The sequence below is a fragment of the Pelophylax lessonae genome, assembly GCF_965119305.1.
Source record: "Pelophylax lessonae genome assembly, chromosome: 7".
Lineage (NCBI taxonomy): Eukaryota > Metazoa > Chordata > Amphibia > Anura > Ranidae > Pelophylax > Pelophylax lessonae.
The window spans coordinates 139,097,694-139,113,423 of record NC_138774.1 but is presented as its reverse complement, the minus strand read 5'-3'; the positions used below and the strand labels follow the sequence as shown (position 1 = coordinate 139,113,423).

Genomic DNA, 15,730 nt, shown 5'->3' with positions numbered 1-15,730 from the left:
AATTTCTCTCTGTTGTGGTAAATCTTCCTAAACCAGCCATCTTAGCTCATCAAAGCGTTGGAATGACTGCATCAGGCACCCCTCCGATCCTTAAAAATTCAGGCTTCTATAGCCATGTCATCAATTCAGCGAATGGACAGAAGGAAGGAATGATGGCGATCACACCTTGCAACAGGAGGTCTGGGTCGGTTGCAACTGTCCACAGACTGCCCCCTGACATATGCACCATGCCGGAATATTCTTTCCTCGCTAGGTGGTGCAATCAAGATTACCAGTGGTCCTTCTACTCCGATTCCGCAAAGCAGATGAGGAAGAAGTTGTAAAGGAGGAGGATATAAGGAAGAATTGGACCTACAGTATCACTAGGGCAACACCTGAGGATTCCTGGACTTGGCAACTAACCTGCCCTAGATACCAACAGGCCTATTTCCGGAATGCACTGACCGAGAAAGTCGCCTTGAACCGGATTCCAATAGATCTAGTGTGCTTTACCAAGAACCTATTTTTTTCTGCATCCAAAATTGAAGAGGTAAAAACATCAGCCAAACCTCCCAGATGCATAAGAGCCAGATGAATTGCTACTGTTTCAGAATATTAATAGATAGTGCAAAGAACATAGTCTCCGCAGGAGAAATTGGCAAGTATTTTAGAACTCCTCTCAACCTGTTAAGCTGAGGTTCATCATCAGCATCTTCCATACCAAGCGGAGAGAAAAAAATTCTCATCAACTCGCCAACTGACTAGGTGCATTGGAGAAACTCCAACTAAATCCTCCTAAGCCAAAAAAAACCTACTGCCTTATGGTCTAGAAAGGAACTGAACTAAAGATCTAAACGAGGCAACCATTCTTCCAAAAATTCTCATGCAGAGATAAATTGAGACAAAACTCAGGAATCTTAGGAGACAACACCCGGATTCTTCATGCAAGACTTTTCTTCAGAGGAAGGATTACCCTTGTCTGGACCACATTCCTAGTGAGGCCGAGATTTCTCAATTACTAAGTTAACAACCACATTTTTTGGAGATTAAATGCCTTGAACAGGGGAGGGGGGAGAAAAAAAATTAAATCAATAAAAAACCGGTCCATTGCAATTTGGTGAAGAAAAAAATTGAGACATGCTAGGAACATCCTTTAAGACCCCCTGGCTAAAATTAAGCCAACAACATTTCATGATTACTTCTCCCAGAGAGACAACCACCCTTATCTGGGATGGAGGGGGGCGCAACTGATGCTACGGAATGGGCTTCTAGGTGGGACTGTCCTAGAGAAAAAAAACTTTGTTGAGAATCAATGTAGGGTGAACATTGCCCTACACCTTGGAACCTAGGCCCGAGTGAAACCCCAACTTTCTCTTCTACTGGAAGAGCACATCACTGATTGTAGCAGAAGAATTTGAGAGCCCGCAACAGCATCAATCACTCGGATATGTGACAGTAGAAAAGGAAAACTGCGAAGGTGTAAAACTATAGTCTATAGTGGTAAAAATATTCCAGAGAAATGTCACTGTATGTCTATATGCGACACAAGCCTCTTTAACTGCATAAAAAAGTGTACTGGGGGTAACCTTCCCCCACTTTGCATCCACTTTTCTGCCATTTTAGAAAAACATCTTGCCTGTTCAAATGAACAATGGGACCTGTGCTAATACAGCAGTCCCCCCCTCAGCTAAGAGGACAATGTGCAATAAGCAACAGTATGCTGGTTAATCTAGCAAAGGATCAACCTTTTTATAGTCAAGGCATCCTTTAAAAATGATGGACAATCTCGAGGCACCCTTTACAAAATTATGAACAGTCCCGAAGCACCCCATTCTAGAATGTAAAAACCATCCACACAAGTAGGACACCCAATGTTAAAGGCGATTTATTCTTCCAAAGCAAATACACTTTTGCAAATGGGTACTGACTAGTATTCAAATGTTTCTCTTCTCCCTCAGTTTTTTCCATCACTCAGCTAATGTGACCCCAACGCTGATGAAGAGGGGCAGGGGTGGGTCAAACAAGGATGCTAGGCAGGCAACTGACATCCTCCATATCAACGGATGATGCCATTGGTTGTTAGGATGCTGGCAGCTAGAAGGTTGTAATGGTCCACAATGAAAATCCGTGGCTTTGTATAACTAAAAGGAAGGCTTCATCCACATGCCAGCTTGTACAGAACTTTTGGACAATTTTTAGGCATTTTTCCAAGGCGCCCCTGAAGAAACTTGGGCACAGTGGTTGAAAAAGGCTGATCTAGATCACTTGGCTGCCAGCACCCAGTCATTGGTGTACTCACATGACCCAAGATATATACTTGCTGGGATGCCTCAGCTCATCAAAATTTATAAATAATCAAACTTGCTGTGATACCTTAACCATGGCTGACCGTTTCGATTTTTCCAGTGAACTCAGACACTGCTGGAATCCCTCTGACTGTTAGTTGGCTGGTTATCATGCCAGCAAAATGGCCGTAGGTATCCAATCGGCAGACCGCACAGGGGCCTATGCTATGCACAGGGGCCTATGCTATGCACAGGGATTACACCCAGCTGCATATGCAGTCCACCCAATGCCGAGCGCTTGATTATTAATTAGTAGGAGCAGAAAAAAGTAGATGAAACAGGCAGAAGCATCCACAGTATCTCTAACAAAGTAAAAGGTCCAGGCCCATTCCAACAATGTACACCATTGCCCTTTATTGGAATAAAGGCAAAACACAGGCAGCTGATACCAGCAGGCTACCCAAACACTGACCAATCTTGCCGTAGGATCTGTCTGTAAAAGATCAAGATCCAATCTTCCCCCATCATGGCAGGCAATGTCTGATTAGACCCTCAGGGACACAATTCCCTTTTCCTTGGGGTCCACCAATCTGAACCTGTACAGCACCCTGCCGGAAATGCCTCGGTCACTCAGAGTGCACAGGGCTCCATACACACAGGGTCCAGTGCCAAAAGATTGCATTATAGACAATCCCCATGTTCATCCATTTATATCGTAGCAAGGCCTGGGTACCATCCACCTTAGGGTCACAGCTATAGGAATGGATCAGAAGAAAAAAAAAAATCACAATCTTCTGATTCCTACTGTAACCATTTAAGAACCTGGTAGCGTTTTGTGCAGAGAGCTGTACAGCAGTCAGTATCACCCTTAGATACTGGTGAAAAAAAAAAAACGGAGGCACTTACTATATGCGAGAGGTTATTTAGGGTAGGACTTTGTCTGGTCTGCCAGTGTCCATTTACCTATAAGAGGCACATAACCCAGGTAGACACGATTTATAGCCTGCACGGTGTCCTGTGATGTACGAAAAACACTTTTTTTTTTTTAAATATACAACATATGTGTAGTGAGTAGTATCACTGATGGACCTCCAGGTGTATTCAGTACACACCTTTTCAATGTGGTGAATTGCAGTAACGTAGGCACTATCACAACACACTTCTTTGCAGTAAGGCAACTCAGCACTGATGCACTTGTGTTGCAGTGCACCACAACGCACTACTGAGTGTTGCGGTACAGCACAAAAAATGCTTAATGTCTTGCTCCGTCTGTTCTGGTTTCTTTTGAATTTAATTGCCTTAATGCAACACATCAAGCATTAACCTCAAACACAAGAAGGGGAGTATCTGAAAAGGCCCTAAATGGTAAGTGGTACTCAGCTTAGTTCTTCATTGTATTGTCATGATATAAGATTAGCATCCTTTCTTATATAGTGAAAAAGTGAAAGACCCACTTAACGTTCACAAAAGACTAATTTGACTGGATGTCTTACTTAATCAGAATACCTGTGTTTTTAGACTAGGTTACCAAGTCCAAAAGACCCACCTGAGGCATATCCTGTACCTCGCCTGCTGCGCCCTCTGTTATTGTAGGGACGTCCTCCCCGTCCAATACCACTGCAGTCCTCACTCAGATAACCCTTCTCTTTATCAGGACGATTCTGTGGAGGCCTTGAGCTAGCTCCGATCTGCCGAAGCTGTTCATCAATCTGAAGCCGCTCCAAACGGAGTTGGTCTACTTCCTAGTATCATTGAAAACATATTAGATCTTTGTATCCCAGTAAAATAAAGGACAACATTCAATGGCATTACTGACCTCATATCTGTGCATGAAATACAATAATTTTAAAAGATCATTTAACCCTTTCTTAAAATGCATGCCGATGTAAGGTTGTAGAAATTACCTTTAAATAGTTTAGGTGATAGTCCAGTAGAACTGTTGCATTGGTGATGCTGTCCTTTGTACCCACAAAAACAAACGGAACCATTCCCTGAAAAAACATTGGCACAATTCACAAAACTTATATGATAAATATGCACAGAAAATGTGATTTGTTACCATAAAATCCCTTTCTCTTGCTTCATTGACGGACACAGCACATCATATTCTTGACCATAAGGTTATAGCGCCACATTCAGGAGTAGGACACTAAGCAGAGAAAAAAAAAGAAAACAGAACTGCCTATGTGCAGTCCTAGTTGATATTAAACCCCCTGCAATAGGCAGCTTAGTTTGTCATAAAGCAGTAAAAGGAGGAAAAACCTCAAAGGAGGGGTGGGTGTTGTGTCCATTATTAAAACTCAGAAAAGGATTTCATAACGAAAAAATGCTGTTATCCCTTTCTGTAGGAACTTCCCAAAGCAGTGCCACTAGGAGTCGAGAGAAGAATATGCAACAACACCCGATATCCCCCCGAAGAGGAACAAGAATCCTTGCTGCTTGCAAAACCTTGTGGCCAAAACATGCAATCTGAAGAAATCAAAACAACAATTTAGTAAAACTTGGCGACTGACGTCAAAACACCCAGGGGGCACTAATGGCCCTGGTAGAATGCACCGTATCGGGGTAAGGAAAGAGCCGACCCTTAATGGCATAAGCCTGGACAACTGTTTTCCTGGGAGTGGGGAGGAGTAAATGAGGTGATAATGGCCTCACAGCACCACTAGAGCAACCGTCGCATCCGCCAGGGGACCCCTCACATTTACCATGAGTCTCCACCACCTTCCTGTGAGACAAAAGACCAGGGACCATTCTCCTTGATCCAGCATCTGACGACTGAGGTAGTCCCCCTGCCAATTGTTCATGCCTGGAATCCAAATGGCAGAAAGAGCTTGCACGTGGCGTTCCACCCACTGAAGAATGTGTGAATCCTTCAGCACTGCTGCTGAACTCTGTGTTACGTCCTGGTAATTGACATAGGCCATTGCCATGGCTTTGTCCAAATGGCTCATCAGCGGGCATCCCCGAAGAAGCTGGGTCGACCCCGTGCTCAGAGCTCCCCCTCAGCGGGACAGGCTGGTGTCAGTCATTACCACCATCCAAATGAGAGAGATAAACTACTTTTCAGCCTGAAGTGTGAGAGGCAGAAGCCACCAGAGAAAGGAGGCCCCGTTCAAATGTCCTAAGCGGATCCGATTGTCCTAGGACAGGGGAGACTTGTCCTACTTGGACAGGATCTTCTTTTGCAAGACCCTTGTGTGGAACTGTGCATATGGGACCGCCTCCAAAAAGGGGTGGACACCATGAGGCCTAGAACCTACAGTGGGATATAAAAAGTCCACACATCCCTGCTAAAATGTCAGGTTTCTGTGATGTAAAGACAAAGATAAATCATTTCAGAAATTTTCCACCTTTAATTTGACCTATAAACGGTACAACTCAGTTGAACAACAAACTGAAATCTTTTAGGTTGAGGGAGGCAAAAAATAAATAAAAAATATGGTTGCAAAAGTTTGCACTCCCGTAAACTTATACTTTTGTTGAAGCATCTTGATTTTATTACAGGACTCAGCATTTTTGGGTATGACTATCAGCATGACACATCTTGACTTGACAATATTTGCCCACTCTTCTTTGCAAAAACACTCCAAATCTGTCATATTGCGAGGGCACCTCCTGTGCACAGACCTCTCCAGGTCACCCCACAGATTTTCAGTCTGGTACTTGGCTGGGCCATTTAAAAACTTTAATCTTCTTCTGGTGAAGCCATTCCTTTGTTGATTTTGATGTATGTTTTGGGTCGTTGTCATGCTGAAAGATGAAGTTCCTCTTTATGTTCAGCTTTCTAGCAGACGCCTGAAGGTTTTGTGCCAATATTGACTGGTATTTGGAACTGTTCATAATTCCCTCTACCTTGACTAAGGCCCCTGTTCTAGCTGAAGAAAAACAGCCCAAAAGCATGATGCTGCCACCACCATGCTTCACTGTGGGTATAGTGTTCTTTTGGTTCTGTGCAGTGTTGCTTTTGCGCCAAACATATCTTACAAGTTTAACCTTGGTTTCATCAGATCATAACACATTTTCCCACATGCTTTTGGGAGACTTCAGATGTGTTTTTGCAAAATTTAGCCAGGCTTGGAGGTTTTTCCTCATAAGAAAAGGCTTTCATCTTGCCACTCAACCCCATAGCTCAGACATATCAAGAATACGGAAGATTGTTGTCACATGTACCACACAGCCAGGACTTGCCAGATATTCATGCAGCTCCTTTAATTTTGCTGTAGGCCACTTGGTAGCCTCCCTGAATGGTTATTTTCTCTTCTTTTCATCAATTTTGGAGGGATGTCCAGTTCTTGGTAATGTCAATGTTGTGCCATATTTTCTCTGGTTGATGATGACTTGACTGTCGTCACTGTGTTCCATGGTATAGCTAATGCCTTGGAAGTGCTTTGGTATCCTCCTCCTCCTGACTGATACCTTTTAGCAATGAGATCCCTCTGATGCTTTGGAAGCTTTCTGCAGATCATGGCTTTTGCGGTAGGATGTGACTAGATGTCCGGAAAGAGCTAGTAGAACAGCTGAACTTTATTTGGGGTTAATCAGAGGCACTTTAAATGATGGCAGGTGTGTACTGACTTCTATTTAACATGCGTTTGAATGCGATTGCTTAATTCTGAACACAGCTACATCCCCAGTTTTAAGAGGGTGTGCACACTTACGCAACCACATTAGTATATCGTTTTTACTATAGTTTTTTTTATTTTTACTCCCCCCCCCCCCTTTCCTACAAGATTTGTGTGTTTTTCAATTGAGTTGTACAGTTTATAGGTCACATTAAAAGGTGGAAAAAGTTCTGAAATGATTTATCTTATTCTCATTTTTGTACATCACAGAAACCTGACATTTTAACAGGGGTGTGTCAACTTTTTTTGTCCACTGTACATGCAAAACACAGAAGACCACCAGCAATTGAACCACAGTCCAGGGTTTCCGTAGCTTGTTTGGCAGGAGGAACACCTTGGCCTGCGCATGTGGAGGATCAGTCAGAGTCAGAGTGGAATGAGATTCTGCTCACAGGAGGAGGTCGTGCAGACAGGCTATCATGGTAATCCCCCATTGTCCAGCAATGCCAGGACTGGAGCCAACAGCTTAATGAACACCTAGGGGGGGTGGAGGCCAGACTAAAAGAGAGCGCTACAAATTAATGTACATCCCAGACCACAAAAGCAAAGGAAGTGCTGCATCTGGTACAGATGGGAACATATAAATACGCATCCTTAAAGGTCTATGAAGGCCAGAAAATGCCTCTGATGAAGGGAGGCCACCACAGAACTCACAGATTCCATCCTAAACCTATTTACTTTCACAAAGCAATTCAGGGTCTTGTGGTCCACTATCAGATGGACACATTCTTCAGAACCATAAACAGGTTGGAGTAGAAGGCCCAAAATCTGTCCACAGAACTGGGGCTATCACGCCCTGGAGAAGCAGGTCCTGTAGGTCCTACTTACAGATCCAGCAGGAGTTATGGGTAACTCTCCTGAGACAGATCGGCTCAGTAGCTGCCCATTGCAGAGAGGGCATTTACTACCATCAAGAACTGCTCAAAGGCTGTGCTATGTGCTTGGTTTTGTTTTTTGCCTAGTGTCCTACTCCTGAAGGTATCGCTAAAACCCTATGATCAAGAATATGAAGTGCTCTGTCAGCAAACAAAAGATAAATATATATTAATCCTGGCAAGTCTACAGTGCAAAACAGATAGACATATTTCATATGAGGATAATATCTCTATTATCTTTAAAAGAACCATCTGTTTGTTGCTTCTTTTCAACAAAAGTGTACAATCTTTTATATTCGGTTGTCTGGCCCTAAATTCTGAAAAAAAATCTTCACCACTAGCTTGAAGTTGATTTCCAGATTTAATGAAGTTTCAAAATAGTTTATTTGGGCAAAGCTGTTCCAAACAAAAAACTATTACCTTCACTAACCGATGCAGTGGCTGTCAGCGCTGTAGGAACTGTATGTAGCCTCAGCTACATCCAGTATACAGCACTATACTCCAGCAGTGGGATGGGAACTTCCTGCCCCAGACCTGGAACAAAGTTGAGTCATGAATAAATACTAAGCTTCCTCTAACTGGTGGAGGTGGGAGGATGACATCACAATCTCTGCCTCAGCCATTTAGAAGAAGCTTTATATTTCTTCATAGAAGCAGCATAGCGAGACTCAACCCGACCCCATTTTGTCCCGGATGTGGGACATTAAGTCCCCACACCGTGATGTCATCCTCCAGTCTCTGACAATCAGAGGAAGCTTTGTATTCATTGATAGAATACAAAGCTCCCTGTGAAAGGCTAAGTGCAGCTCGCCCTGACTCGATCCTGTTCCGGGTGAAGGATAGATTTCCATCACACTGCTCAAACCCAGCACTGTATGTAGCTGAGGCTACATACAGCTTAAACAGAGCTCCCAGCTAATGCATTTCTCAGTGAAGGTAATGGTTTGTATGAACCAACTCGGTCCAAACAAAATAAACTTTACTAAAATCCGAAGATCAGCTTTATAGCTAGAACTTAGCAAATTAGTTTAGACGGACTAAATTCCATCTTTAACCTTAAGAAAGGTATTTTAACAACTGTGACTTTTGAAATCTGAACTCTGGGCTGAAACACAAAAATACCCTTGCAGTGAAGTCCCCTCCCACTGCAAAGGTTAAATGCTCGTTATTTCTAGAGGGTGGAGGAAGAAACTCCATTACATACCCTTTTCCCTATTCTAGCAGGCTGTCCTCTCCCCAAAGCTTCAGCATGGGGTTGGTCCCTCTGCATTATCATCATCAACTACAGTGCTGGACTCCTAACCCTGCATTATTTGTATGATCACAGCTGGCAGTGCCAGACCAGTGATAAGGATAGAGAAAGCCTGCTGGAGTGAGGAATAAGAGGTTTCCGCTTTTTCCTGAACCTCTAGATATAACAATCATTTGACCCTTGCAGTGGTACTTTTCTTGTTCTAGCTTCAACTGCCCCTAAATGTTTTTAAAAACAGTTTCAACTAAGTCTGTGTTCATCAGTTAAGAAACTGAAAAAATAAAATAAAATTGGATTTTTGACTTACTGTAAAATACATTTCTCTGATGTTCACAGCTCCTGATCTTCATAACCATTGGGTTAAACAACCCCCTACAGGAGTAGGGCACTAGCCAGAAAAATAATCTTGCTACGCCTATTGTCATTCCCAGGGGGTATACTCCCTCTCTCTGCTATAGGTACTCAGTTTTGTTACAAGCAGTGTCAAAAGAATCACAACTCCACAGAGGGGTGGATGCTGTGCCTGTCAACAAACATCAGACAAAAGGATTTTACGGTAAGTCAAAAATCACATTTTCTCTTTTGGTTTATTGGCAGACACAGCTCCTATCATTCTTGACCATTGGGACGTCCCAAAGCAGTGTTAAACATGAGGGGGTGGAAACCGCAAAAAAAATTCCAAAGGCTAAACAGTAGCCAAACAGGCAACAGGAGCTCAACCAAAACTGGAGCCAACCAGAAAAAAACAATACACCCTCAAAGAGGATCAAGTCCTCTAAACAGCAGCCTGCAAAACCTTGCGGCCAAAAGAAGCATCCGCAGATGCCAACACATCCGCTTTGTAGAGCTTTGTGATAGTGTGCACCAAAGACCAGGTGGCTGCCTTGCAAACCTGCATCACTGACGCCTGATGACAGAAAGCCCAGGAGGCACTAAGTGCCCGAGTAGAGTGTGCCTTAACAGGGAAAACTGATGGAATAGGCCTGAATAACCGCTTGTCCAATCCCTCTGTAAATGGTCACAGAGGAAGCCCACAACCCTTTCCTAGGGCAATCCTCGAGCATAAATAGTGAGTCTGACTTACTAAAAGACTCCGTAGTTGCCAGGTACACCCTAATTGCCCGGACCACATCCAAAGCATGCAAGGCAATTTCCTGTGGAAGTTTCCGCCTGGGACACAGGGAAGGCAACACAAGGTCTTCATTCAAATGAAAATCAGACAACCTTTGGAAGGAACGACGGACAGGGGCGAAGAACCACCTTATCTCTGTGAATAAACAAGTAGGGTAAATGACAGGATAACGCCACCAGTTCCGACACCCTGCACGCAGAGGTGATAGCCACAGAAAAGGCACCTTCTGACACAGTGTAAGCAAGGGAATCTCCTGAAGATTCTCAAAAGTAAGGATTCTGGAGGACCGAAAGCACCAAGTTGAGGTCCCAAGGCGGCAACGGATACTGAACTGGAGGAACCAAATGTCGGACACCCTGAAGAAAGGTACGTACCAGGCGGTGTGTGGCCAAGGGTCGTTGGAAGAAGACCGCCAAAGCAGACACCTTGATAGTACTCATGGCCAGTTACTGCTCAACCCCCGTTGAAGGCAGGTCAAGATCCGAGACACCTAGAAGGAGCAAGGATGAACCTCAAAAGACTCACGCAATGCAATGTACGTCAACCACGTACAATGGTAGATCTTCCTAGAAGTCGATTTCCTAGCTTTGAACAGCGTTGGAATCACCAACTCAGATAAACCTCTATCCATCAGCACGTGGCGTTCAACAGCCAAGCCGTCAATGACAGCTACTGTAAGGCAGGATGTAAGATTGGTCCTTGGGACAGCAGAACCTCCCTGAGAGAAAGCTTTCAAGGAACGTCCGCAACCAGCTGCACCAGATCAGCATACGAGGCCAGTCCGGAGCCACTAAGATAAATGGAATCCCTTCTGCCACGATTCTGCATAGAAGTCTTGGCAGAAGCTTGAGAGGACAGAAGGATTAAAATCAGATGATACTGAACCACAGCGCGTCTGTGGCATCCGTCAGAGGATCCTGTGACCGAGCCACAAACCTTTGCACCTTTCTGTTGAGTCGAGACGCCTACCAATCCACCATGGAGATGCCCCACCGGAGACACAACTGATGAAACACCTCCAGATGAAAGGACCACTTCCCTTGGTTCAACGCCTGCCGACTGAAGTAATCCACCTGCCAGTTTTCCACCCTGGCAATGTGTACGGCAGAGAACGCTGGAACGAACAGTTCGGCCCACCTTAGAATGCCGGCTGCCAGGACACTTCTTGTGCCCCCTTGGTGATTGACATAAGCAACAGCCATGGCATTGTGAGATTAAATGCGCACTGGACATCCCTGAGGACGATTTGTCAAATGGTCCAGGCACAGTCTGATCGCTTGAAGTTCCAAGACATTGATCGGTAGTCTGGACTCTTCTAGTGTCCAGAACCCCTGAGCAGAGAGACTGCGTAGACTTGTCCTATTTGGCCAGGATCTCCCTTTGCAGGGACGTGCTTTTTACTAGCCCTTCACCCGAAGGTCACCTCCACCTGGGACACAAAGGACTCCAGGACCGTTGTCAGTGCATCGATGGATGGTTGGGACCAGGAAGGCCCCGCAGCTCCAGAGAGGGGGTCAGGTGAGGAGATGTGCTCCAAAGACTCCATGAGTCAGGGGGAGGGGGACCCCACTGCAAAGGGATAACCCCCACCGCGCTGGCAGCACCACCCAGTCGCCAGGCACAAAGCACCAAGTGATCCTCAGCAGAGAGGGGAGAACCTCACTAGACTCACCACCTAGCAGAAACAGGCACCTGGAGCCACCAGGATAATCTGGACTCCACAAGCAGCGGTCAGGAAGTGAAAAGATCCAGGAGTCAGCAGCAGGGGATGAGAAGGGGCTCCTACCGCCAAAATCGCCACCCACAGGGCTCCACTGCTATTTTCAAAGGCAAACCCCCGCAAAATGGCCGCCAAACTATACATAGCCACCGTGCATAGAAACACCCAGGCTACAGCAAAATGGTGGGAACCAGGCTCCCAGGACCCAGGAGGGATCCCTAGGTTTCAAGAACAGGCCCAGGCAGGACGGGGGCCCTGGCAGAAGACTCGGTAGCTGCCAAGTACACCCCAATTGCCCGAACCGCATGCAAGGCAATTTTCTTTGGATGTTTTGGACTGGGACACAGGGAAGGCAACACAATGTCAGTCAGAGACCACCTTAGGAAGGAATGACGGACAGGGGTGAAGCACCACCTTAACCTCGTGAATCACCAGATAAGGTGAACGTCCGGTGAAATTCCGTATAACGCCGCCAGTTCCCGACACCCTGCATGCAGAGGTGATAGCCACCAAAAAGGCCACCTTTTGGGACAGCTCAAGCAGGGTATTCTCCCGAATATTTTCAAAGGGATGTCTCTGTAGAGCTGAAAGCACCACAATACCAGGGTGGCGACGGAGCCCGCAGTGAAGGAACCAAATGTCGGACACCCTAAAGAAAAAGTACACACCAGGGAGTGAGAGGCCAAAGGTCCTTGGAAAAGGACCTGGCCCTTGATGGTACTCAAAGCCAATTTTTGTTCAACCCACCCCCCTTAAAAGGAAGGTTAAGATCTGATCCCCAGAGAAGGAACACAGATGAACCCCATGAGACTCACAACACGCAATGGATGTCTACGATGGTGGATTGGTCCTTGGGACTGCCGATTCTCCCTGAGAAGAAGCCCCCCCAAGAAGCATTGGCGACCAGCCATTACCCGATAGGTGTGCCAAGACCGGCAATGTCAGTATGGACGGAATCCCTTCTGCTTTGATCCTGCACAGGTGTCATGCCAGAAATTTTAGAGGGCTGGAACGAATCAGTCAGCCCACCTTAGAATGCTGGCTACTTACTGAGCTGTCAGGACACTACTTGTGCCCCCTTGGAGATTGACATAGACCACGGCTGTGGCACTGCCCAAATGAATTCGTACCGGACACCCCTGAAGAAGAATTGTCCAATGAGCTAAACAAAGGTTGATCGCTCGGAGTTCCAGAACATTAATTGTCAGTCTGGACTCTGCCAGAGTCCAGATCCCCTTAGCACATCTGTGTTTAGGATGCCTCCCTACCTGGACAGGCTGGCATCAGTGGTGACAACCGTCCAGTACAGGGGGAGAAAGAATTTTCCCTGTCGAAGTGCCAGAGAACGAAGCCACCTCTAGAGACCGTGGATCGTTGTCCCATTTCACCAGAATCTCTTTAGCAGAGATCTTGTGTGGAACTGTGCAAACAGACCGCCTTGAGGGTAGACACTATTAGGCCCAGCACCCACATGCAAGCTCGGAGGGATGACCGTCTGCTGAACAACAGAAGCTGAATTACCTCTTGCAATGTCTGGAGTTTTTCCAGAGGAAGAAACACTCTGGCTGAGGCCGAGTCCAGAGTCAGACCCAGATAGTCCAGTTTTTATGGACAGAACCAAAGCAGACTCCTGAAGGTTCAGAATCCAATCAAACTCCATCAGAGTTCGCAGAGCAATCTCCAGTTGTCCATCAAAGCAGTCAGAGACTCCGCTCGCAGAAGATCGTCCAGGTACCCTAGTACTGCAATCCCCCGCTGACTCAAACAATAACAGTACCGGGGCTAACACTTTTATAAAGACCCGAGGAGTGGAGGCGAAACCAAAGGTCCACGCCACAAACCAATAATGCTCCTTGCCCACGGCAAAATGGGGGAAGCATTGGTGACTGGCACATATTAGAATGTGCAGGTAGACGTCCTTGATGTTGATAGAGGCAGGAAGAAATCCCCCTGACGTAGGGACACCACTACCATGTGAAATGGACTCCAAGTGTAACTTCTGTACTCGCACCAGCAGTTTAGCGCCTTGAGGTCCAGAATTGGACGTACCTTCCCTTCCTTCCTGGGACTGTAAAGAGGTTTGAGTAAAAACCCCTGAAAACATTCCTAAATCGGAACAATCACACCTTGAAGGAACAAGTCTTGCACTACCCCAAAAAAGAGACCTATCAGTGATCTGGTACAAGTGCAGGCTGGAAGGAAAGAACCTTTCCTGAGGAAAAAACCAAACTCGATCTCATAGCCTGACCTTATAACTTCATAGACCCACGTGTCCTATACCAGGGAGGTCCATGGATTCGGAAACCAGCAAAGACGTCCCCCTACCCCAGATACGAGTGAGGGTGTCCCTTCATGCAGAGGCAGCCTTGTCCGCATGTCTGGAAGAGCCCGCTTGTGGCTTCCCAGACCAGGTTCTCTTAGAAGGCCCTGACTTCTGATCCCTTGTCTTTGAGACCCTGATATAACGGGGCTCCTTGCCTTTGGTAGTCTGCAGAAGAAGAGTACTCTTCCCACCTTTGAGACCCTTAACGAGGTCATCAAAGGAATCTCCAAACAGGCAATCCCCTACAAGAGGAGGATCAGATAAGGCCTTCTTAGAAGTCTGGTCCACAGACCAGTATTTCAGCCAGATAATATGCCGAAGGACCACTGCTGATACAGACAGCCTAGAAATCAAAGGAGCAGCATCCAAGAGACATCACAGATAAACTGTAGCCCCTGGACAACTGATCCACCAGCTCTGCAAAGACAGGGGGAAGCGGTTTCCCCTCCAGGTCCCAGTGTAAAAGTTTAGCCCACTCAGTCAGAGCTTGCAACCCCAGGGCAAAACTAAATACCGGCGTAAGTGCCGAACCAGCTACAGCGAACATATGGCGGGCCAGAGCCTGCGGCCTCCTATCAGCTGGATATTTAAAGGCCGGGGACTGCTCAACCGGAATGAAGGTAGCTTCATTTAACCTGGAAACCGACGAGTCCACAACAGGTGGGACCGTCCACCATTAACGCAGTTAATCCTCACAAGGACATCGCAAGCAAAAAGTGCTTAGGAACCACTGCGTTTTGGACAACCCCACTGTTTTGTGACAAGGTTGTCAACGTAAGCAGAAAAGGGAACACCCTCGCCGCTTTGGAGGGCCTGTGGGTGCCAAAAGGGACCGGCGCCTCCGACGCAGCATTAGCTGCAACCTCCTTTTTTAAAGTGTCACACACTGATACAAACCGTGCATCCACCAGCGCCTTTTCATGCGCGGCTAGAGGAGCAGAGGAAGCATCCTCACTAACTGAGCACTCGTGGACGCAGACCCAGTAGGGTCGCTATATACTAAGCTCACCCGGAAAACAACCAATCAGGGGAGGTCGCCAACTGCAATCCCGCAAAGGGCCCACTGGACCCTACAAAAAAACAAGGGGGGTGGGTTCGCCCTTAATAGAGGGCATGATAGGAAATAGTCCCCTTTAAAGGGGCCGCCCGTTGTGACGGGCACGCCCAGGCAGGGTACCCTGATGGTCCCGCAGCGCTAAAAGGGTCAGGTGCCCCACACAATAAATGGAAGCAAGGCTGTCATTAAAAAAATGAAGCGCCCCCACAGTGCCACCCCTTCCAAGGGAGGCACCAAGTCTAAATTTGCATTTGTCGCTGCAGGGCCACAGAAGAGATTTGACCTACACATGGAAGCACATGCTTGTTCCTGCAGTAACCAGGCTAAAAGCAACATGGAATCTCTTCTGTGGCCCTGCAGCGACAAATGCTTCTGAGGTGCCCATCAAGGATGAACTATGGCAACACAGTGAACAGATGAAAAACTGGAGCTTTAAGGGGCCATTGCAATCGAATTGCACCCTGGAGGAATTAGACTCGCAGTGA

The 15,730-nt window shown here is 46.4% G+C and overlaps 1 protein-coding gene across 5 annotated transcripts in view; it reads right to left on the bottom strand.

The window, feature by feature from the left end:
* FMR1 (fragile X messenger ribonucleoprotein 1) overlaps positions 1-15,730 on the bottom strand; it is a 128,200-nt gene that overhangs the window by 23,762 nt on the left and 88,708 nt on the right. For all 5 annotated transcript variants that reach the window (XM_082263893.1, XM_082263890.1, XM_082263891.1 and 2 more), the window contains 2 exons: positions 4,169-4,255; positions 3,811-4,006 (listed from right to left, as the gene is read on the bottom strand). In XM_082263893.1, coding sequence (XP_082120019.1) covers positions 3,811-4,006; positions 4,169-4,255 — 283 coding nt within the window. The remainder of the gene's footprint in view (positions 1-3,810; positions 4,007-4,168; positions 4,256-15,730) is intronic.